Source organism: Neolamprologus brichardi, chromosome 19, assembly GCF_056152115.1.
Source record: "Neolamprologus brichardi isolate AB-2024 chromosome 19, ASM5615211v1, whole genome shotgun sequence".
Classification (NCBI taxonomy): Eukaryota; Metazoa; Chordata; class Actinopteri; order Cichliformes; family Cichlidae; genus Neolamprologus; species Neolamprologus brichardi.
This window is the reverse complement of record NC_142122.1, coordinates 2883220-2908976: the sequence shown is the minus strand read 5'-3', so window position 1 is coordinate 2908976 and position 25757 is coordinate 2883220. Positions and strand designations below refer to the sequence as shown.

Sequence of the window (25757 nt, the reverse complement as noted above, 5' to 3'; positions counted from 1 at the left end):
TTTGGGCGACAAAAGGCGGAAGTCTACGTTTCCTGAGACAGTGAGTGAGAAGTGACACTTATCGCTGGTAAAACTTGTGCGCACTGCAGAAGGGGTGGGGGGGAGCCACTGTGAGGTGCCTGTAGTATATTAGGTTGTCACTAGATGGCGCCATACTCAAGCACAAAAAACGTCAATCACCACTCATCTGCCAAGTTGGCTTTTTTTCTGTGCGTAACTATTGAAATCTGTCAGCTACAAAATATTGACACAGTATCACTTTGCTGGTATTACGATGCATTACAGTGTAAACAAGTGTAGCTGGTACTGAACCTACAGCTTTCAGCTTTGACTAGTTTCATTATATTTTGCAATTTGAGATGTTTTGCATTAAATAAAGTCACGTGTAAAATATATAAATAAGTATCCTTATTGTAAAGAGTAAACGTAATAGAGTACAGTGTATCAGTGCACCCACGTGTGGGCTATTGAACCAAGTGGAAAATATGATGCTTTGTCTTATCCCATCCATTTAAACACACATTTTGCCCCAGGGAATATAATCCATGCAGCATAAACCACAATAATAAAAACAGGAACACTGATGCAAGAAAACACACCACAAACAAGTTTTAAAATGAAAGAAAAAAGTGAGCAACATAGGCCTAAAATAACTAGTTTAGATATGCATCCAGTAAGTTTTATATGCAGTCATGGTGGGTTCCACCCCCATGATTCAGAAGCTTGTAGAAGTACCTCTGGCAGTTTTCTGTTTGACTTTATCGACGTGTCACATCACTGTGGAAGAGTTTTAGCCCCGCTCGTCTTTACAGCGATGCTTCAGCTCATTGAGGTTTGCAGGAATTCATTCATGCACAGCTCTTTTCAGTCAGGTTGAGTTTTGTACTTTGACTGGATCATTGCAGCACATTGATTCTTTTGCCTTTTTTAAAATTATTATTATTATTATTTATTTATTTTTAGCACTTTAGCCGTTGTATCTCTGCTGCTGTGGTTGGGGTAATTGTCCTGTTACATGACCCAGTTTTGGCCAATTTTTATCTGTTGGACAGATGTCTCCACATTTCATTCTGCATTGGTATACAGATGTCTCACGGTTGACTCAGTGACTGCTAGGTGCCCAAATCAGCACACTTCCACCACCATGCTCACAGCTGGTATAAGGGGTTTGGGCTGATAAGTTATGTTTGGGTGTCTCCAAACATGGTGCTTTGCGTTATGGACAAACAAATGGATGTTGTTCCAGAAGTCTTATGGATTGTTCATTTGCAACTTTGCCAACCTAAGCTGTGCTGCCATGTTATTTTTAGAGAGGAGGCTTTCTCCTGGCAACCCTTCCAAAGAAGCCAAGGTGTCCTGTCTTTTTCTAATTTTATTGTCATGAACTTTAACCTTTAACATGCTAACTGGGGCCTGTAGAGTCTGAGATGGAGCTCCTGGGTTTTTGCAGTTTTTCTGAGCATTGCTGGTCTGACCTTGAGGGGAATTTGTTGGGAAATTGCACAGTAAGCCTGTAGGCTACTTACTTTTTTACATAGCTGAACAGAAAACTTGTTTTTTCACCTGACTGTGTGTAAGCATGTAAGTATGTATAGATTTTTCTCATACATCCAAGCGCACGTTTGTTGTACTTTATTTATTATGGATTATTTCCATTTTCATACTGCAGATGAAAATTTAATCGCAGTTAATTGACCCACTTTTAGATCAAAACTACCCCAGAATGCAAAGCAAGGCAAGCAGAAAGAGAAAAGCGATTCCTGCACATCAACGCGTGATGTCCAGGAAATACATGCATACATCGTTTCTTCTTTTGGCAGTTTCTCCTGTAATATAAATGTAAAACTATTTTAAATAGTTTAAAGTCATTTAACTTGTGAATGCACAGTAATAAAATCTATTTTTTTATTAGGCAGATAATCAGACTTTGCTGTAAGATCCTGGGGGGTTAGGTTTCAGGATATCTTTTTCCCTCGTTTGACAAAAGCTTGCAAACTCTCCAGCCTCCCTGTCCTGTGCGGGATGGGCGGTCACTGCGCTATTTCTCCCTATAAAGGAGGAGGCATGGACCTGTTGCGCTCTAATCGCCAAGCTGCCAGCGCAGAAAGCGAGCCTGCTCCCTGAATGCTCAGCGTGTATCAACAATCTGCTGCACCGATGGATTTTAAGGAGCTTGGAGACGGCTCGTCCTCCGAGGGCGACACGGAGGATCTGGACAGCGTGAAAGCGCTCACGGAGAAGCTGAAGTTACAGACCCGCAGACCGTCCTACCTCGAGTGGCAGGAGCGCGTACAGAGCCGAGCGTGGAAGGAAAGAAATTCCGCGGACGGTCCCGACTCAGGAGGACAGCAAGTCGTTTCCGTGCCGGCAATTTTGAGGAGCTCAGAACTGGTTGTGGGCAGCATCTGTGGCTTTGACACCATGGACGATGCCCTGGAGCATCTTAGAAAAGAGCTGGTGAGTTCCTCCAGAAATCTGATTAGATTTTTATCTAAAGATGCGTCACGCGCTGAGAAATAATTTGCACTTCTTGATAATCTCCAATCATTAAAACTAATTAATGAATAAGTAAATATATAAATAATACAGAGTCCTTATCCATTCTTGAGAAATACAGATAGCCATCTCCTACTTCAGCTTTAAAACAGATAGGCATCTCTTTAGGTGTCAGTGATCTTCCTTGCATGACTGCTTGTCTTAACTTAAGGGAAAGAAGTCTAAACACTCAGATTGCGAAACAATATGGTGCCTGTTTTCTCATAAGCTGCGACCCATCTATTCCACATGATTTTTACCCTTTGATGAGGAGATAGGCACCATCCAAACTTCCACATATGTTCTGCTAAACTGAACACTGAAACTCACTTTCTTCTCAACCGCGCTCCCTCCACCCCCTCCTCTACCCTCAGAGGGAAATGCAAGTTCAGGACAACCGACTGGCCCGTCAGCTGATCCGTCTGCGGGTGGAGATCCATCGGCTCAAGGTGGAGCAAGTGTGCCACCGTCACAAGGAGATGCTGGACGACGCAACGTACGAGCTGGAGGAGTGCGGGGAGGAGTCGGACCTGCTGTGTGATATCCCCATGAAGGCTGCCTTTGCTCTGTCCACCCCGCTAAAACATCTGGGCCTCACCAAGATGAATATCAACTCCAGGCGTTTCTCACTGTGTTAAAGACCGCAGGCCTCACTCGCGCCACCGAGGACGCTCCGTCACCTCCTCTGTGTTCGTGTAGGCATTATTGTTATAAAGGGTTGTTTCCGTTGATGGCGCAGTGGGGCAAAAGTAAAGATGAGCCACAAGCAGCCGTGAATGAAAACGATGATGACTTTGATGCGTGCCTTGGTATGACATGCATGAGGAAGCCTGTGCATACAGACCTGCAGGGGCATACACCTTTATCATCGCGCAGCTTCCTGCTGGATGAGGTCTGGGCAGCTCTGCTGTTGACTGAGAGAATTAAGAGCTAGACTGAAGTATACTCAGTGAACTGAGTATATTTTTAATATCAGAAACCAAGGTGATTTGGTGATGCAAATTCATATTTATCAAAGAAGTTTAAGCGGGACAATAACTCATTTATAAATCTGTCTATATTCTTGGACTCTGCAGGAGTGCAGTAGAAATTCACATTTCAAACATGCCTTATTTACCTTCTACTGAGTTCACTCCACCCACTGTTAGAAACGAGCTCCTCGAAGCCACCTTTATTGTGATTGGCTGCCCCTCTTGAGAAGAGGTGAGGCGATTTTGTTGAGGTTATCCCCTCTTATTGAGGTCATTAGAAAAAACTGTCGGAAACTGTGTTTGGAGCAGCCTGTGCCTGAGCTTTTGGCTCACGGGGATTACTTTGCATACACTGACCTCATTATTGGGAACTTAATTCATGTTTAATATGACTGTTCTCCATTGTAATGTGCCTAGAACAGATATAACTTATATATACGGTGATTAACACATGCATTAGAGCATGCCTTCGAAAATTACCAAATTAATTTTTATGCTTCTGAAATCTGTCAGCACGTGCAGGCGCTTTAATCAAATTTATATTTGCAATGAAAATAAAATAAAAAATATAATTAATGTTATCTGAGAATTACAGTCATTTACTTGCATTCCTGAACAGAAGCAACAATTTGCCTGATAAAAAACAAAAGATAATCTTCTTCTTCTTCTTCTTCTTTTTTTTAACAGATTTCTAAATCATTTCTGATCTAATTCATTTGACAGGGTTAATGAATGAACATGTTCAGGTCACACTACTTTACATCACCTCAGAAATTATGCTGCCAGCCTAAATAGGTCTTGGAACAAAAGTGAGATTTTACAATTTAGAAAATGAAATAAAGACAAAACATAACCAAAATGACATATTTCCCCTGTGGCCTGCAGCGCTACTCATGCTACTCATCTCTCTGGGTTGGTTTGGGTTGGCTGTGAGTTTTTCACTTTCCCTGGCTTCTCTTGAATAAAATGGAATCTAATAGCTTTCCCCTAAAATACATTTAAATACGTCAGCAGCAACGTCTCTTCTCTGAAATCATGACTCAAGTTTTATTTTTAATCTACCGTGATCTGCCATGTGAGGACTGCAGTTAAGTAAGGTTAAAGCCTCTTTACTTCTTACATGCCATCATGCTTTTACAAGCATCATGATTAGATAGATGATGTTCACGCCTGCAGATGACTTCTGAAAAGAGTCAAATGTATTCCCATCAAATATATTTTTCGGCACTTTGAATGTCAAGTAAGATTTAGGCAAAGCCATTAACGACCCCTTTAAAAGGTCACGAGCCAAAAAGTTTGGGAAACACAGCTTTACTGAAACTGAAGCATGAAGGCAGCTGCTCCTGTCTGGTCTGGGCCGATGCTGAAATGCTCAGCAACACGTTGAAGTAAACAAAGTCCTTTAATGCAGACACTTACAGCAGCCACAGGCAGGTCACACTCCAGCATTTTTACACCTCTTCTTCACAAACCAAAAATATCTCTGCAACCCAGCAGCAGTGACACAAACCAGGAGCTCGTGTCCGACGTTCTTTGTTTTTCGTTAGCACGTCAGGATGCTGCAGAGCACTGATTTTAGACTAAATGTGGCTGGCCAGTGACCAAGTGTATTTTATGTTTTAAATGATTTTCTCTTTAGTTTAGTTTCTTAAAGAATGAATGAATTTAACTTTGGTTGCATTAAAAGTGTAAAACATCTATTAAATGTATTATTCTATGCAGATTGTTAAATCAAGTTGTAATATGAATGTAATGACTTAACTGAATGACTATATATATAAAAAACGCCTTAAAGTGTAAATTCCTAAATCTTTTTCTTTCACATAAAAGACATATTAAAAGTTTTTTTTTTTATCATATTTGAATCAGTTATAATTACTATATGATGGGAGACAGTTTTACACCTGCCTGTTCAGAATGGGTCACAGCTTTCTCAAAAGAAAAACTTCTCATCTGAGCAACGTAAGTGTCTCAGGAAGCCACACAGCGAATAGAGTGAAATAAAAACATTCCCAGCCATCTTTTTCAGAAACAGGTTGAGGTTTCGAGCGTTTAGAGTCATGATATTTTGTAAAAGCTTGAAAGTTTTGGTTAGATATCTCTTCTTTTTAACACTAAGTAGTTTTGGTTGAAGTTAGAATCAGGGTTAGGCTTGTTCTGAGATGGGAGGAGCAGACATGAGTATGGATGAACAGAGATATGAAATGCTGATGATTGTATGATTTCTGTCGGTGTAAGTGAGGGAAAACATCCCCACATGTTCCAGCACATCCATCTCCATCATCCACCCTCGGTCCTAAAGCCACCCAGGCACAACGGTATCTTCTTTCCTTCCCAAGAGACAGCCGTGACCTGCTGTAACACTCAGACGTATGAAAGGGGCCCTGGAGGGATGTGCAGAAGCAGACGTAGTCAAGCTCGACACCAAATATGCCTTGGCAGAGCGCGGACGCCGCGTTAAATGAGAGCGCAACTAAGACTGTTGAAATGATCACAAGTGGCATACTTCAGGAGTTGTGTGATCTCATGTGGGTCACGGGACCTCAATAGTTAGACACATGGAAATGAGTATCATATGGAAGACACAGAGGATTAAGTACTACGGCTTGAGGCCGTATTCTTGAGTGAATACTTTCAGAATAAAGGGCTGCAGACTTGTGTTTCTCAGGCTGCTCATTCTTTGCCCTGTAGATACTTTCCCGTGACCCTTTTTCGCCCGTATCTTTCTGCTCGCCATCAAACCAGCAGAAGATATTACAGTGTAAATAAAGAATAATAATCCATCTGTTTATCATAAAGCCAAGTAAGCCTACATGATGCACATGAGTAAGCACTAGAGGCAAAAAAAAGAGCCCTCATTTACATTCATGAAAGAGGCCAGCACCTGCATCATGTAGCAGGAGGTAGGAGGTCTGGAAAACTTTCTGCACACTGATAGCATCGCAGTTTGATTGCGTAACAGAATGTGATTTCCAACCACATTTGGAAGTAGTGACAACTGTGGTCGAGAGGGAGAAAGGAATACCCTTAAAGCTCCAGAAGGCCTGCACAAAGCTGATCTCCAAACATGGCGGGACACTTTTTCTCCCAGCACTCATCAAAGAAGAGTTCTTGGATGATTAGACTTTATTTTCAGTCACATGCACCTATTTACATCACTTAAAATTTAAAATAAAAGAAAAATGAAGCACATTTCACACATCCTCCTAGATTTATACTCTGCACTTTAACGGAAAAAAGAGTGAACTCAGGTGGTTTCATCATGAGTGAGACTTAATCTATGCTGTGGCAGTCTTCTAAGCACATATTTCTGTGCACTTCCTGTAATGTTTGGACTGACTTCCTGCCAGTGCGCGCTATGTAGCAGCAGACGTTCACCACAAGAGAAGAGATGCGGTCCACGGCTAGAGTTGTATGAAACGTCGAAAATGCGACAGCACAGGCTTAGAGGGTGTTAACAGCCGGAGAGGTTTTTACTTTATGCCTTCTCTCGAGCAGAAATGTGAGCATGAGACAGCCTGCTAGCAAAATAAGAGCTAAAATTATGATCGTATGTTACAAAATGTTCTATAAAGGAGACGTGGAGCTTGTGACGAGGCTTTTCTCTTTATATTTTCAGTTTTTTAACAGTAAGCTGAGTAAACTAAGACCAAAGGTTAATTTTAAAGCCTTTTTTGGCCACAGACAAGAATATCCTCAAACCACATGTTTGACTAAAAAAGAAAACTTTGTAGTCTTGTTGACTTAACACCTGCGGCATAAAACCACCACACAGGAAATGCAACTGTCCCGAGTGCTGCAAGATATTCAAATATCTTTTGGACCAACACCTCAGCTGCACACTGAAGATGCTCTTTACTTTAAAGGTCAGCAACTCGCACGTTAAATGCAAACAGCGAGCGACACAAAAGCGCGGCCTACAAAAGCCCCCCCGTCTCTAAACTGTTTTGGAAAATTCACGTCTTGTTCCGTGTTTGGGAAAGGTGCTGTCCTGACCCCTTTACCGAGCCCATAACGTTCCCCCTTGCTCTCACACAGCTGCATAGTAAGCACCTGTTAAAAGCCTGCAGAGCAACCCTCAACCTTTCAACGACAGGAAACTCTCTGGGTTGCTCCCCTCCACAGTGCGCATGCGTGCATGCAGGCGCAGCATAAGTGCTCCTGTGATAGTGTTATAATAAGAGAAGCGGATGATGACATCTTCACACCTAGACTCAAGTGCTGAAAAACCTGCTTGCTGCACTTAAACAGCTCTTTTTAAAAAAAAAGAAGATTTAAATAAAATTTCCCAATGGCGGCACCTGAAATCTGACATTATTGGACGCTTGAGGAGACGTTTCATATCCAAAGAGGTGAGTTTCACACGTGTGATTCTTCTTACTTTAAGATTAGGTCAAAGAAGTAAAGTGAATCTGTGATAAAGGTGTAACAGGAAAGGATTTAAACGCCTTTCTTGTCTTAAAGCAAATATTCTACATAAATCTGGGGCTTGTTTTCAAATTTGGACTTTTCTATGAACTTAAAAAATGGCAAAAATAAATACAGAAATAAATGAATAATGTTCAGCCTGCTTCACAACAGTAACAAAGCGCCTTCAGTTACTGGTTATCTCCTCTGTTGATATAAATCTGCATTACAGGGAAGATGTGACCACAAAAGAACAAACCGTTTTCTTGTAATGAAATACGAACGCTTCTGTAAATCTACTTTATTAATCTGTCTTTAAATAACATCTTCAAGTTTGGGTATTAAAGTATTTTGATACAAAGTTGACACTTCCTATAAAAGTTTGTCTGTATATGGAAACAATGTCGACAATGACAACTGTTAAAACGGTAAATAAATTTAACTGTTTAAATGGTGTCCCAGCAATTTTCATAAAAACTTAAATCTATCGAATATCTATTCCACTCTATTAAAATCTATTATTTTTTACAAAAAATATGTTTTTTTATGGTTTGTTTCTTCAAGCTTCTGAACTGACAACGAGTGACTGAAGTCAAAAGTCTTAAAATCTTGGTTCATCGCATCATTTCTGGTACACTTAATATCTGAAGTAGCCTTGGTTACATTGGAAACAATAACAACAACCATCAGTATGATTTTGGAAAAGCCTTCAGATGTCGATGATAAAAAGCAGAGGGTAACCCCTCAGTGGAAAATGCTGACTTGTATTACTCCCCGAGTGTGTGTCAGTAAGTGTAGGAGTGCTGATGATAAAATAAAAACATCTTTATGATCCCTCTGTGATTCCTCTCTTGGGGTCTCGGGGCAGTAGTGGGCTGTTACTGCCGGCTGAGACCTCTCCAGATTTTTCTCACGGCTTTGAGCCTTTGGGACAGACGGCTGCTGCGATTGGCCCACTGACCTTCTTCCACGAATGGTCTGGTGGGAGCCGAGCGAGCCTGAGAAAGCCGGTTCATACAGAGTACCAGTCTAAAACACAATACAGAGCACGTGCAGATGCTGGATTATACCAGATTAACGCTGGTACACTTCTGCAGGGCCTGCTTTACTTTCTCCAGAATGAGAGCAGGAAACGGCCCGATGTGACTGAACATTGAACATTATAGCAAAACTGTGTCAGTTCTGGATGTGATTTTGTTTAACTGACGCAGGGTAGCATTTAAAAAAGTCCCTTCAGGTCTCAGACTCTTATTTCTGAGCCCGATTTACCTCTGAGGCTCCATTTTGAGGCGAGGCCCTCAGTCACATCCGACTGAAGCAGTTTTCGGAAGCAAAAGCTTTTTAGAGCACACAGTTTCAAATTTAGCCAAAAAAGATTTACTCATACTGCTTTTCTTTAGATTTTCCAAGAGAATTTGACTTGCATCATTTTAAATCCTGATTATAACCCTAACCCTGATTATAATATGTGGTTGTAAAGCGATGTGGAATCATTCGTCGGTGAATCTAAGATGCCATCTCTTCCACTGCTAATTTGTTGTTCCCGTTTTATGAGCATTGCATTTTAAAAAATAACCACAAGTTTCCGCCGTGCAGAAAAGATGGGCTGCAACTGCAGTTCGGACTATTCAGACAGCGACTGGATCGAGAACTTGGATGAAATCTGCGAACACTGCAACTGTCCCATACCGCCACAATCATGCAACCCAGTAAGTGTTTGTTTTGTGTGTAGCATGTGCACATTAGTGTGAGTGCGTTGGTGCACATGAATGAGCGTCCATACATGAAAAGCTTCTGGTTTGTGGTGAGTGTGAATGACCACTTGGGGGACAAACACATAAGCTGTAAACCCACAGTGTATTTTGTGTTGTGTGGATTGTTGTTGATTATTGTCGTATATTTCTGTGTAACTTACATAACTGTGAGGAAAGTTTCCTTTTGGTTGTGTAACTAAATGCGGGCATAACTATCCGTCCAATGTTGTTTGTTTCCTCTCTGAGATTAGATTTCCCATTAGACTGGAAATGACAGAAGTAAAGGAGAAAACCACATGTGTGTGTGTGTGGTGTAACTCAGAGATTTCACCTGGAAGTTTAAAAAAAATCAAACCACTTTACCGTCACGATCCACGTATGAAACAAGACACCATCACGGTCTTACAGTGACGTGCGATGGCGTCTTGTTTGACCGCACAAATCTTACAAAGTATAAAATGGAAATTGAATCTTGTTTATTCGTTCCCAGTACACAGATCAGCTGATTCCATATCCATCGCAGATGACACCGCCTACATCACCTTTACCAGGTAATACGTTTTATTTTTCTGCGTCTGTGTGTCTATAAACTTATCCTGATGGAGTTAAATCCATTTTTAATTATTTAGCACTTCAGACATTGTCCTGTGAGCTAACAGATGCACTGCATGAGTACAATGTGAAAATAACTGTATACTTAATTATGTAATATAATTAAAGGTTTTTTTTATGTCAGTGTCAGTACATCTGGACTTTCCCCTCATCCCATCACATTATAAATCTTTCCATTTCATTGTTTATGAACACAAAGTTTTCCATTTGCTTTCCATTCTCTGGTTTCCGCGGTGGCTCCTCTTGCTGTTTACACAAATATGACCAAGTATGCACGAAATTATTCAAGTAACTTTGGGCTTATTGTGTACTCAAGTACCACAGCCACACTTTGTCTCCTGGGTCCTTTGTGTAATAATGAATGTGATCCAGGATCAGTTGCAGCAAGTAGTTACAGTAAATCCTGTAGTGACACATTTTTTATGATGATTCACTTCCTCATGCAGGAAACAGCTTCCGCTAGTTTATCTATTATATTTTTAGCCTCTAAGTTGGAGTTAGTTCTATAAATAATGAAAAGACAACAATTTATAATGCCTTTATCTTGCCCTATAAATAAATCTTCAATTAGGGTCATTCGCCATCGCCATAGCTCACGCTCACAGGCGATCGTTGGCTTTTTCTGTGTAATGTCGGGTGGTCTTTGCATTACAATGTGCCGCCGTGAAAGGGCCCCACATGTCTTTGTCACATATGTAAAATGGAATAGATTAAAATAAGCTCGACATAAGCTTTTCATGTTAATTGTAAGTAAAATTGTATCTAAAACTACAAATTTTGTCTTGCAGTCAACGTCGTGGTGGCCATTTACAGCTACGAGCCCACTCACGACGGCGACCTCGGCTTCGACAAAGGAGACAAACTCAAGATCCTCAACAAGTAATCTGCTTTTAAACACACAGCAATGTCTTGCAACGAAACCAAGAACTAATCTGGTCCATCATCCACTCACCCCGTAAATAGTGCAGCATAAGCTATAAAACCTTAACAGCAGGACATTTAACTGATGATTGTAACATTGTTTTGTTTTTAACTATATATACACTCATTTTGACTTTATGTTTGAAAAAGTTGGGACTGACACACTTTCCACTGTGTATCGTGACTCTGTGTATGTTAGGAAAACGAGAAAATCAATCGTTGCAGTTTTGAAAGTGAAATCTCGTTTTTGTTTGTTGATTGGAACAGCTGGGTGATCTTGTTTTTGGAATGGCTGACACATCTGGACCACAAGAAGCCAAGCTGCTGTAATAATAATACAGAGTAGCAGTGTTTTGCTAAAAAAAGCAAGAACGTCTGTCACCTGCATTGTTTACTACACCAAAAGATGGCTGTGGTGTTTTTAGATCACGGGTATCGATATTTCAGGTGCTCAGCCTCGCCCTAGCGTTAAATACGAAAGACTCAGATAAAGACTTAAATTAGAAAACATCTGCGTGACGATCGTGTTTAATTAACATTTCTAGCTTCATGTTCCACCAACTTTTTCCCGTATTACACAGTTTTTCCAGTCTCTAACGGCTCTGTCCCCACGTTTGCTTTTAATGTATTGTTGACGCCAAATTTAAATTGAGCATATTTTTTAATTTTATCATTTGCTATATTGTCTTTGTACGTTTGCAGTTAAATATTGGGATTAACTTATTTGCAAATGACTTAAATTCAGCTTTTACTCATACTTGCACACAGCTGCGGGTCTGCCGGACCGCCGAGCACCCACTGTAAATACACGGCATATGTTTTAGATATGTTTAGATAGTTATATTTTCAGATGGGAGATGTTGTGACTACATGATCTCACCCAACACTTCCTGTCGCTGTGTGCTGGTGAAAATTGAATAAATGCAAAAAAAAATGCCCCCAAAAAATTCAGACGTGTGATTTCGCGGGTTTGAAAGAGGAAACACAAACGTTAACAACAAGAGAAAAACATATATATAACAGCAAAGGAAATAAAGCCATATGACATACTGCACTATATATATGTAGGTAAATATAAAAATGTGCAATAGAAACTCATTCGAATATGTGTATGTACGAAGAAAAGAAAATAATCTTTTGCTTGAAAGTGAAACTTAATATATCAAAATATAAAAAGCTAGTGTTCTGCATGCACACTTAATGTAGCGAGATTTACCAGTTTTTTAGTAAAAAATATGTTTGTGACATAGAAAACATAACTTCCTGGCACGACTGCTAGCTCATATTGTATTAAAACATGTGACAATCGTTAATGATTTTAGGCAGAACTCCAACGACATAACAAGATTCATTTATGTAGCTCAAGATCTTAAATCTTTAATTTTTAGGGCCGTTTACAATTAAGTCTGTGCTGAGCATCCTTCTTTCCCTTCAGCGTCTTTTACACAGAGCAACACATTTTTCTCCCTCCCAGCGATGCGCTTCATTTTATTCACGTAAAGACTATTGAGGCCTTTTTGGGGTTGAACTGAACCTGCTTTCTGAAGCTGCGTGACACACATCACGGCTATGATAACTAACTCAGACTCTTCTGACATGCAGGGATGATCCAGAATGGTATCTGGCAGAGTCTCTCACCACAGGCCAGCAGGGCTACATCCCCTACAACTTTGTCGCATTGTCCACCGTGGAGACCGAACCGTACGTCACACAGGAAGCACGCTGACACGCCTTTCAAAGCCACGTCATTCAACCTCAACACATTTTCATGTCATACAATGCATTATGTGTCCCTGAGGGAAGGGAAGTGGTTAGCTCAAAGTGTGAAGCATATGGTGTGTTTGCGCTGCAGGTGGTTCTTCAGGAACATTTCGAGAAACGAAGCCATGAGGCTGCTCCTCGCTCCTGGGAATACGCAGGGTTCCTTCCTGATTCGAGAGAGCGAGACCGCCAAAGGTAAAATGCTCTACAGAAAACCGACCGCGCAGATCAGCAGTCTGTTTTACTTCACATTGAGATGCACTTAAATGCTATATGTCACATTTTAAACCTTTAATAAATGGAACAAGTGAGATCATGAACAATATGACTGGTTTCCTCAGTAGCAGTCGGTTTGGTTATTACGTGCATTTCCCGTAATCCCACTACCTGTTTCCCAATTTGTCTCATCTGTTTCGTCTCAGTTTTGTCTTCCTGCTTCTTGCTCAAAATAAAAATATGACTTACACGCTGCATTAATTTCACTGGAAATGAAGCCACGACTGCTGAATGCTCACCCCCCTGAAGTGTGCCACGATTCATTATTTTAGCCACTGACACACACTTCTGTACGGCGGTCTACACTGTGCTTTTTTAACGTCGTCGAATTAATTATAATTGTTAAAGTACTCGACTGTGCCCACGTACAGCCTCACAGAACAACGCAGTACAGTGTGATTACCACAGATATTTAACTCTGACTCATAACACGCTGGAACACACGGTGACTCACATTTTGTGAGAAAACTGATGTTTCTATGCATTGTAGTAAAATGACTATAAAATATAAATTATTACAATCAATCAATCTTTATTTATCCCAGACTCATAGTAAATAAATCTCATGACACATAAAACAATAAAAATCCACCCAAATCATTTCCAACAAAAAGACGACCCCACCAGCATCTCTACAGTGTAGGCTGGTTACTGAGGGGTGTTCCCATATGTGCATTAAGCTTTACAAGAGGACCCCAGCCACGTAAACCAAAACCTGTCTGAGAATCATTGTCATGCTTTCTTCTTCAGCTTAATCGAGTGATGGTTGCATCATTTAGTTGCTTGTAAATCCTTTTTTCTCACACTTTTAAAGCGGTAAATTTTCAGAAATGTAACAGGATTCAAACTCTCACCTTCAGCTGAATAAAACATAAGCTGTGTATAAAAGATGGATGATTGCACAACTATGTTTTTCAGCTTGAAGTTCGGCATTATGGCCTTCACTATTGCGGAGCAATGAGTGATAATACTTGGACCAGATGGTTGAGCGCTAATATGAAAACCACAAGTCGTTACCCAATGAGCATCCTCTCGATAAACCCGCTCTCTGACACTTAGAATGATAAAACTTTACAAAATGGACTTACGGTAATGTTTTACTCAACAAATCGAAAATCTCACCAAAAACCAGCGACTAAACCCATAAAACCACCAGGAAACTGTTAACAGAGACTAGAGCTGGGGCTGCTTCTCACTGAGAAAACTGTAGTCTGCTTGCAAACACCACTATCACCCCATCATGTCCGCCATCTTTGATATAGTCAGTGAGCAGTGTTGGGGAGTAACGGAATACATGTACCGCCGTTACGTATTTAAAATACAAAATATGAGTAACTGTATTCCGTTACAGTTACCGTTTAAAAAGGTGGTATTTAGAATACAGTTACTTTGTTGAAATAAATGGATTACACGGCGGTGCTTCCCTGTTTCATGTTGTCGCGGGTCAGGACTGTTTGGGTTTTGTTTGACAGCTACGTTCTGTTGTTCCAGGCGGCAGCGTTACGGTTGCCATGGTTACAGGGTGACGCTCTCTCTGCGTGTTACCTGGGTGAGAGAGGCCTTTTGTTGTTGTTGTGCTAAGCTAATAGGCAGAATGTTGCATGTATAGCTCTAAAGAATGTAGCATCATGGGCAGTGTAGTCCGTGCTGCAGGGAGAATGGACTGCCATACCCGTTATGTGTCTGTGAGCGAGGGAGGGAGAAAAAGGAAAAGTACGAGCTGTCATCGAGCAAAAACGGGAGCTGGAAGCATGTAAATATAATAATAACCACTGCAGCCAAGAAGAGAGCCTGACGAGCCCAGTTGTAAGTAAGCTATTAAGACTCGACTGTACACCGTGTTCGTGTTTTCCTCCAAAAACAATAAGTTCTTTTGGAGCAGCCTTTCAACGCCTCTCTTTGTCTCTGCTAGCAAAGTTGACCCAGACAACAAAGTAAAGCTAGTTTTCGGCTACGAGCCCGACACCAACCCACCGTATTAGCCAGAGGTCCCTTTACTACGGTTCGGAGCCGCGGACCTTCAGTAACAGTAATAAATCACAGCAATAGTACATTCATGTAGTTGTAAACAGCATGATAATATATTAAGTAATCCAAAGTATTCAGAATACGTTACTCTCATTGAGTAACGTAACGGAATACGTTACAGAATACATTTTGGGGCATGTATTCTGTAATCTGTAATGGAATACATTTTAAAAGTAACCTTCCCAACACTGGCTGTGAGTGCTATATTAGCTAGCTTAATTGCCAAGATGTATCCAGATGCACACACAGCTACTCACTGTTAGTAAGTCACTCACCGAAAAACTGGAAGAGTTTCCTGGACGGTCTGTTAACATGGCAGCAAACATGCTCAAAAAGTCCATTTCGGTGACAGGAAGCGGGTGAGGTGACACCTGGAAGACAGCTAGAAGCTACACGTATTATCGACCCGTCACTCAAAACAGCTGAGACCCTAATACTGCATCATCAAAGCCTGTTCTTAATTTTCAAGCCCCAGAGGTTACCACGTGTGTTCAAGCTATAACAACTCCATGACACCAATATGCTTCCTGTTCAAAGCGTTATGGGAAACAAAGCAAACATTTTTATGTTACATGGGAGTAGATAGTGCATGTATCTCAGGTTTGTCAGCTGGAAAGGACTTTCGATGCTCCTGGTTGGTAAAAATGATCAGATTAGCAACTTTAAGCATTAAAGCTGTCACGATGTTGCAAATCTACGCAGAGCGAATCAGCAACATTATTTCTGCTTCAAAGGCCATTTTAACATTAAACTTTGTCTATATTATGAGAAAATGTTTAATAGTACTAATGTACTGATGTATTAATATTGACATTTCCAATGCATTAGCTACTAATTCCATGCATTGTAGTGGATGATGTATTTTGGAAAGCCGTCAGTGTCTGACAGTGAAAAGCTTAGTTAGAGTAAATCATGATGGTTCTAACTTCCTGTTCCAGGATCATACTCGTTATCAGTGAGAGATCTGGACCATAACACAGGTGAAGGAGTGAAGCACTACAGGATCCGCAACATGGACAATGGTGGCTTCTACATCACAGCGAAGATATCCTTCAACTCGCTGAAGGAGCTCATCCAGCATCACTCACGTGCGTACAGCCTCTTGAGGGGATTATCGATATTGCTCGTTACTGTGGGGTCTTCAGTCTAATCATTTTATACGTTTCTTTTCTTTGTCATCCAGGTGATGCAGACGGGCTGTGCACAAAGCTGGTGAAACCATGTCAGTCGAGGGCGCCGCAGAAGCCCTGGTGGCAGGACGAGTGGGAGATTCCTCGTGAGTCCCTGAAACTGGAACGCAGGCTCGGAGCTGGGCAGTTTGGAGAAGTCTGGATGGGTAAGTGCATTTCCATTTGCATGACTTTTAAAGGTTTGCAGAATTTTGCAGAAAAAGATCGTGTGTACAAAGCCCAGTTGCTCAATCTGGTTGTGGCCTTGACTGCGTGGCTGCCAGAAAGTTTTCGCCAGGGTTTTTCTGCAGTGTATGCAGAAGCGTTTCCTCCATGCAGTCTTAATTGTAGGCTTGTTTGAGCTGGTTAACTGAAGAGTGATGGGAGGTATTAACCGTGTTACACAACATCGCTCAAGCAGCATAAATCTGGCTTCCCTGTGAAGGATTAAGGTAAACAAGACTCAAAGTGTTTGGATCACATGGGTATCAGTTGAGCTGATCTGTACCACAACCCCATTATTACTGAATTGCAGGGGTAACTTTCCCTCTATTCCCCATCCTCATTTGCCAGCACCATTTAACATCCCAAACAAACCTCTCTTTAAGAGCTAAACATTACCAACCATGGAACGTCTCCACTCACAGCCACTTTATACTTACAATGTTTGCTCCCATGTAGCCAGAGCTCTGTTTGTTTCTTCATCCTCATCCAAACATCGGTTCAGTGACATTCTTGAATTGTGGGTGCGACTGTCACTGGCTTTGACATGTTTATACACATGCACATGAAAATAAACAAATACATTTTCTAACGAGATTTCCATAGTAGATAAAAGGGGCAGAGACATGCTTTGAATAGTAAAAATAATTTGCTCACAGTGTCGCTGCACTTCGTGTTTGGTGTGAATTGTTCAGCGCTTTGTGTAACTGAAAGTGAAACTGCTCGGTTGTGGCTTTAGTTGGCATGAGGAGGGTGTCAGTGTTCCAGAGCTGGAATGAGAACCTGTTTGCATGAAAGCCATTCAAAAACTGTTGCTCGCCTGGCCCACGTCGAATCGCTCCACTGGTGACAAAAGAGCTGTGTTTAGAGTCGTCAAATCACCAGCCGGCAACTAGACGGGCTTAATTACTCGTGTGGACAGAACAGAACATTCTTAGTTGGAGTAGAGGCGTAGCTTTGTTTGTCAATCACTTCAGGGTTATAATCTAATATTTGATTGTGGATAAAAGAGTGGAGTCCTGCTGACTTTGCTTTGTTTGACATATTTGGCACGATATGATATAAATCATTCATCACAGGGAAGGAAAAAAGACAATAAAATAAAGATAAAACATCTTATTAAAAGACAGCTTTACCAAATGGGATTGGTGCTGTGTGATAATAAATCTTCTGTTGTTACACCCACAATGATTTCATTTTCAGAAGCACTGAGCCTGCAAACATTTTTATACACCGCATTTCTCCATTCAGCTTTAAACGCTCCTCCCCTCACCCTCAACCCCAGACGGCTGCCCTGAGCCCGGTTCTGTCAGAGGCTTCTTCCTGTTAAAGCTGAGCTTTTGAGCCACCAAGTGCTTGCTCATAGGAGGTCATCAGATTCTTGGGTTTTCTCTGTATTATTCTAGGGTCTTTACCTTACACTATATTTTTATTAGACCTTTATTTATCCAGGTAAAAAATCTCATTGAGATTAAAATCTCATTTCCAAGAGAGACCTGGCATCATGGCAACAAAAGTCACATACCACATAGGTATATAACATTTAAAACAAATACAATATCCCGCACCAACATGTGTAAAATATACAATAACAGATCAAATTAAGAGTACATTAGAAACAATCACACTGAGTAAAAGAGCTGTTCTCTCAAGGTAACCAATTCTGATCATTTCAGTTCCTTCTGCAGATTATTCCAGGAAGCAGGGGCAGCGTATTTAAAAGCCTTTTTCCCCCAATTCTGTTCTGATTTTTGGGACAATCAATTGTATGATATTGTGCGAATGAAGGCTGTATTGGTTGTGGTTTTTACACATATAAACACATAAATAAGATGGAACCAGCCCAAGGAGAGATTTATAGATAAAGATCAACCAGTGGGAGAGTCTGCGAATATGCAAAGATGGGTGACTTTTTTCGAGCAGCACTCTAACATTTGACTTGACTTGTTAGTCATGGCCGCACACAAAAGTAATGATTTAGCATTCAATGTTATTTAATCAACGGCAAACGTGGAGTCGCCCACTTCATTTTAGCCATCTCACTGACAAACCGCTCAGCAAGTTGAAGTCATAGTCTGTGCTGGTGCACTGCACAGATACTGGACTGGTGGTGGGTAACAGATTAAATATTAAGACACTCAAAACAGACACACCCTTGTAATGTGTAACTCCAAAGGCTAAATGGATGTGTATTTATATAACACTTCTTTTGTCTTTTTCAAACTTCGACCCACAGTCATGCGTTTGCATGTCCTCTTGCCACGATTTAAACAGTGAAAGAGTTAGAAACCTGTTTTTGCACCAGACTATGGGAAGGTTTATTTCATCTCTCAAGTCTGATGGGATTAACTTTCTTTAAATCAGCCTCTAGTGGCCCTTCAAACACTTGTTAGCTCAATTTTTTCAGCTCTGACATGCTAAAGTAAAAAGTGCTAACTGGTAAACACCAGCATGAGTTAACCCTGTGATATCTATATGCCCATGTGTTTTCAGGTGTCTACAACAACGACAGGAAAGTGGCAATCAAGAATCTGAAAATGGGCACTATGTCAGTGGAAGCTTTCTTGGCAGAAGCCAACATGATGAAGAACCTGCAGCATTCTCGCCTCGTCCGCCTCTTTGCGGTGGTTACCCAGGAGCCGATCTACATCGTCACCGAGTACATGGAAAATGGTAGGCAGAAACACAACACGTGTCACGACCTGGAGAATTTTACTAATGAGCTAGTAGCGCCCAACACTCAAGAGGGAATTCCACACGTCAGCTGAAGCATTAAAGGAAAATAAATCTGAGCAGTTCCTATTTGAAGGTAAATTAAAGAGATATGCGTTTGTAATCACACCAGCTTTCCATTCAATTAAGTAATCTAAAATATGTCTAAGCCTGTCAGGGTGAGCTCTGTGCCTGCAGCAAAGACAAAAGACTTTCTGTTGTAAGTTCTCGCGCTGTTATAGACGCTCAGGATTAAACATGTTGATCTCCTATCAGACTTTGGGTGAAAGCACATGCTCGAACAAAAGAGCGGGCAGCCCGATGCGTTTCTTCTTCTCCCTGAGTCATAATGTCGTCATACACCTGCTCCACCTCAGTGAGCCTGTTGAATCAGTAGAATAGGTTTTGATGGTTCATCCACAGCTGCCCTTCTGTTTGTTTGACTTTGATCTTTGATAAGAGATGAAGCTCTGTCATTTTTACATGAATCGAGTCGTGTGAGGAAATCTGAATGAGGCAGCCGCAGTAACTCACGGGCCCTTCCCCTCAAAACTTGCTGCTTTGATGAAGAGGCCAAGCTCTGACAGGCCATTTTCGGCTTCTCCTCGTGGTCTTCGCTGCTGGGTGCTAAAATGTTTCAAAGCAAACATGAACTTTCACTTCTTTGCTGGGCCTCTTCCAGACAGGTTACTGGTGTTTACGCATGGAGGGGAAGTCTCTCCGTCTGAGACGAAGGGTGTTAAATTAGGAGAGGATGAATCACTGTGTTATTGTTCACACAGACCCCTGATGGTGCCTGGCTCTTTTCCAGGGACGCATTTGCACAAACGTCGGCACACTGCACCGCTGCGGCCGTAAACAAACACGCCGCAGCGCTTTGAATAACAGTTTGTTCAGCATCTCGCCACTGTGTCTTCCTCTTTTCCCCCTCTCCTCTTACATAACGTATGAGGAATTGCAGTGAATCACAAATCACGTTAGCAGTTTCAGTACTCTCAATAAAGGTTTACTGCACACAAATTTATCACTGAGAGGAACAATCGCAAAATGCCCAGAGAGATGCTGTCACAAACACAACAACGGGCCTACAGCTGAGATGAATGGTGTGCCTTTGTATAGTCGTCTGTGAGTAGCCTGCAAACCACCAGCGCTGGTTCTACGTGAGGCCGTGTCTTTGTCTGGGATCCACATGTTAACGGGACACAATTGTCGCTTCTGTTGTGAAAAGAAAGGACGGCTCTGGAGTTCCCATCTTTTCTGCTTCTCCCTTTTTTTATTATCAGAGACAACAAAGATGGAAAATAACAGGCGTACCATCCCAGCTTCCCTTTGTGACCTTGACAAAGAGCTTTACCCTGGTTCTCATACTTCAAAAGCTGTCTTCCGGACTTAAGCGGAGGAGTAACTGCCTCTTCTTTCCTGGCACAGTCATTCCTCTGAAACTATTTCCTTTGGTCTGACTTGGTTGGGTGGTGCACAGAGGTATTGTTCTCTGCTAATCAAAGTCAACACAAAGTCAGCTATCAGAAACTTAACTGATGGTCTCTACTTCCTCCAAGTAATATGTTCACTGATTTGAGTTGCTATTCTGGTCCAGCTCGCTGTATTTATGGCTGCGGAGGATCGCGACGGCTTTTTTTGTGGATAAAGGGAAATATCATTAGTCTTGTGGACCGTGCATGGACAGTGTTGCCAACTTAGCGACTTTGTTGCTATATTTAGCGAGTTTTCAGACCCCCTAGCGACTTTTTTTCTACAAAAAGTCGCTAAAAAAAAAAGACGTGAAAGCGCATATCGCTTTTACTCTCAACAAGCAGCGGGTGCTGTAACGCAGTCAGTTCTTCTTTTATTCTTTTACTCTTATGCTGTTTTGTGGATCACAAGGTTTAAAACTACTTATAAACACACACACACAAAGTAACTCCACCAGAGTGCCTATTTCGGGTCACTTTTGCCGGTCCAAGCCCGGGTAAAGGAGCAGGGTTGGAAAAATAAAAAAACAATAATTGCTAAAATAAATTTAATTTGTAGTTCTAAATAAATTCTAAATGCATTTAGGACGTTTTTTACTCACTTTATGTCTCTTCCACGATGTTATTTCTCTCTCCAACAACATAGATTACAATTACATTAGCATGACCAATTATGCAAATTAGGTGATGACGTCATTTAGCGACTTCTAGCGACTTTTAGGACAGCCAATAGCGATTTTCCTTACTGAGGCGTTGGCAACACTGTGCATGGATTCATTTTAGCATTCATTGTTGCCTAATCTTTGTTGCATATGCAACCTGTTATTCTTTTTGAATGAATGAAAAGTTAAGTTGTATATTTTTCTTACAGGTAGCCTGGTGGATTACCTAAAAACAACAGAGGGGAGCAATTTGCCCATGAACGTCCTGATAGAGATGTCATCTCAGGCAAGACATTTATTGTTACAGTGAATATATCTGCCCACTTCTCTCCATCCTCTCTTCAAGTTATTTACAAGATTTCGTTTTTCACTTCCTATTATTCTGGCACAGCACTTCCACCCACTAAAGTACCCACTGTTGAGGCTTAGTTTAATCTGGTGATAATATCAGAACCGTGTGCGCGCGCAGATGTGAAACCATGTTGATGAATGCAGGCTGGTCTAGACACTGTGGCACATATACCACAGAGGCTTATTACCACTGAACAAGGGGGCTGTTGCCTGAACATTTTATCTTGTATTTTTTTAATCACACATTTGCACAAAGATGCCAACGTAGCTAAAATTTTTAAAGTATGGCCTTTGCCACCGAATACATGTGGCAGTGAAAGTATTATAATAAGCTTAGGTCGAAAACGAAACAGTGTAGTTGAAACTTCTTTCAAGTCAGACACACTGCTTCCTTATCTTTCCCGTCTTAATGCAAAGCGAAGCTAAACCAGCCAACTGCTGACTTCACACTGGCTTCAGCTGCAAAATTTTAAGCAGATATTACTATTTGTACCCACTCCCACTTTGTGAAATATAACCTGTCAAAGAAGTTAAATGTGTAGGTTTGGGAATGGAAAACAAAACCACAGGAAGTCTAACCTGACGAGATTCTCGATGTGCAAGAGGCAAATTCTCGAACGCCTCAGAGCTCGCTGCAGAGGGCTGGAGCGTGTGCACAGCAGTGAACGCATTTTTACAGAATCAACGTTTTCAAGCCAGTTATGCACTGATAGATTTTGTGGTAACTGTAACCACCATGCAGTGGACCGTAGAGACAAATGTGATTTATTGCTGTGGTCACAACCCTACCTTATGTTTAAATCAAAGTACATGCATGCAGTTAGAGGAATTAGAGATTTTACTCATAATATTTTGAGAGTGGCAACCACAAATCTAAGTGTGGTTTTAAGAACTTTTTAAATGCTTTCCATTATTTCTTTCATGCCACAATCAAATGAATGGAACAAAGGTGTAAAGAGGTTTAAAGAGGTAGAGGTGGAGGTCACGCTGCCGCTTACGTACATCTCAGGTTTCTCCTCGCCTATGTGACACATTCTCACGCCCGAAATATGCACCGCAGCTTCAGAAAAATTAGATAAAACGAGAGAAATGAACAGATCGCCATAAATGTATCAGATAATTTGTGTTTGCGGAGTGGTGAATTCTGTGGAAATCCTTAGCATCAATTTCCTGATTCATCAGAGCGCACTATCAGAGTCCCTTATAGGTCAAAATGAGCTGTGTTGTACCTGAATGAGTCACAGACTGCCACTGTAATAAACTCTCAGTCTGTGGGAAGGCAAAGCCAGGACTGCAGCGTTTTGTTTTGGGAAGTAGAGCTGGTGTTGTGCACCTGGGTGGAGCACAGAGGTGAAAGGGTAGAGAGAACTGACCCGAGGAAGTAGTCAACTCCCTACTTTGGGAATCTGTCTGGTTCATGTGTCTAACACACGAACATTGCACAGTGCTAAAATACACACAGGCCGTACACAGCCATTTATTTTGTGCTTGAACACACACAGACACACACTCATGCTTCTTTTGTCTTGTGCTGCCCCCTGCAGGTGGCTGACGGCATGGCATTTATTGAGCAGAAAAATTACATTCATCGAGATCTGCGAGCTGCCAATATTCTCGTCTCTCATGAGCTCATCTGCAAGGTTGCTGACTTTGGACTCGCACGACTCATAGAGGACAACGAATACACAGCGAGAGAAGGTAGCAACAGCTTTACCTACATCACGGCATCTCTTCGGCTCTATTTCAGAACATTTCATAGATTCTTGTTTAATCTTCTAGGTGCAAAGTTCCCCATCAAATGGACGGCCCCAGAAGCTATTAATTATGGCACCTTCTCCATAAAATCTGATGTGTGGTCATTTGGGATCCTCCTTACAGAAATAGTGACATATGGACGCATTCCTTACCCTGGTAAATGATCACGCTCGTATTACTCATTCTAGTAATAATAATAATTGTAAAAACATTTGATTTCTTATTTGTTTATTTATTTTTTATCAGGTATGTCCAACCCAGAGGTAATCCAGAACCTGGAGCGGAGCTACAGAATGCCACAGCCTGACAACTGCTCCGATGCTCTTTATAGCATCATGTGTCACTGCTGGAAGGAGAATCCGGAGGAGAGACCTACGTTCGAGTACCTGAGGAGTGTTCTGGAGGATTTCTTCACATCCACAGAGAGGCAATACCAGGAATAGCTAGGAATAGACACATACAATAAACAGATTCAAACTAAGGCCCAGCCTGTGACAGAGGATGCTGGATTTAGATTTTTTTCTTTAGAAGAATGCATGCCTTTCTACTGATAGCAGACATTTTCCAAGTTTCTGCATCAAATATATTCTGACGTGACCACTTAGATATGATACTATTACCTGTGGAACTATGAATATGAACCAGAAACAGCTGGATCAGAGCCAGCAGCAGAGGGGAGAGTGATCGCCAAGCTGCTTGAATTAACTGGGGACTGACTGATGTAGCTGGATAAGCAGCTGCTCTCCTGGTGCTTGTTGTTAACGTGTAAATACTGTTCACTGCTTCAGCTGTGTTTTACCTCTGCTGTTTAATAAATGTTTTTGAAAGTGTTTTAATTTCAGTAAAAAAAAGAGAAGTTGTTCATGAATGTTGTTTGTTACCAGATGACATGTGCATTATTTTAGTTTATCGTTGCTGATGTTGCAGTGCGTTACCCTGAAATCACGAGAGCCGTCAAACTATTGCTATTGCTCGAGTACTGTAGGTTTTGGGGTAACTTCTGAGTCTTCCATTGATTTTGGGTTCTTTAAACTTGTACTGCATTTTGTTTTAAAGGCAAATAATATTTTACAATGCTGTATTTATTTTAGGGGCAGCGCTACTTGCTTATTGTAGGATTTTATTTACGTAACACAGACGTTTATATTTGAGAAATGTGCCTCTGATTAAATATGGAGAAAGCAGCTGCATCATTAAAATGCTGTTTACAACAATTTTTTTGTTTTTTCTATATATTTATTATTTCTTTTTAATTTTTGTTTTCCATTTAGTTTTCTTTTCCCGAGTGGGTTTGCTTGAGTAGGTTTACTGCTTTTAGTTTAGTTTATACTAATTAAAGCATCAGTTCTAGCTCACTTTTTCATAATAATAATAATAATATAGGGAGGCTTTCCCCAAGTACTGTAATTTTTTCCCCTAAACGATTCATTTTTGTAAGTTAAATAAAACAAAATCAATCTGAGTTTTAGCTTTGACTTTACTTATAATTAAATATACTAATTGCTTTGTTTTTTGACCAGACAAAAGCCAGCATACCTGTAGTGCTGGTTCCAGTCCTGGATAAATCGAGAGAGTTGTATCCGGAAGAACATCTAACCAAAAATTAGATCTTCATACCTTTTCAGTCAGATCCCAGTTTAACAATGACTTCCTTTGGTGCTGTTGGGCAACATGGTGAAGGTGGAAACTGTGCAAAGGTCGGCTGAAGACAAATGAAAAAGAAAAAAGAAAGTGTGTTAGGCAGCAGAGAGAGAATGAAAGGCAGGGCAGAGGTGAGAGTATGGACTCTAAATTTAAAGACTCTGACAGGTAAAGGAGGAGGGCTGCTGGTACGATGGAGAGAAGCAATGGTGATGGAACAGTTGACCCACACAATCAGACAGCAGGCTCTGAGGACTATGAATCATAGTCCATAGAAAGATGGAAAATGGAGATAGTGATAGTAACAAAAGAGTCAGGTGGTCAAGCTGAAGATTTTCATTGATAGAAAAGATAAGGAATGCCTACATCAGAAGGACAGAGACAAATAGAGACAAAGTTGGAGAGGTGAGGCTGACAGGATGCTACAGATCGGCTGAGATGGAGGCAGATGATCCACTTTGGCGACCCCTAAAGGGATCTTTATCTTTATTATACTTCTGCTTCTATG

General features: G+C 41.1%; 2 protein-coding genes across 3 annotated transcripts; both read left to right on the top strand.

Annotated features, from left to right (window-relative positions):
• Positions 1-2096: 2096 nt before the first annotated feature.
• On the top strand, positions 2097-5307 carry fam167b (family with sequence similarity 167 member B). The gene is made up of 2 exons (XM_006800641.3): positions 2097-2457; positions 2910-5307. Exons 1-2 carry the CDS (start codon positions 2125-2127, stop codon positions 3171-3173), a joined length of 597 nt encoding a protein of 198 aa, XP_006800704.2. The 5' UTR covers positions 2097-2124; the 3' UTR covers positions 3174-5307.
• Positions 5308-7702: 2395 nt separating this feature from the next.
• On the top strand, positions 7703-24811 carry lck (LCK proto-oncogene, Src family tyrosine kinase). Of its 2 annotated transcripts, XM_087832800.1 has the most exons (13): positions 7703-7858; positions 9510-9622; positions 10158-10218; positions 11068-11158; positions 12803-12901; positions 13053-13156; positions 16204-16353; positions 16449-16601; positions 19150-19329; positions 21712-21788; positions 23398-23551; positions 23633-23764; positions 23855-24811. In XM_087832800.1, the coding sequence occupies exons 2-13, from the start codon at positions 9515-9517 to the stop codon at positions 24049-24051; spliced, it is 1506 nt and encodes a 501-aa protein (XP_087688926.1). In that variant the 5' UTR covers positions 7703-7858; positions 9510-9514; the 3' UTR covers positions 24052-24811. The 2 variants fall into 2 exon arrangements, with proteins under 2 accessions (XP_087688926.1, XP_087688925.1); XM_087832799.1 differs by having other exon boundaries at positions 23398-23764.
• Positions 24812-25757: the final 946 nt, after the last annotated feature.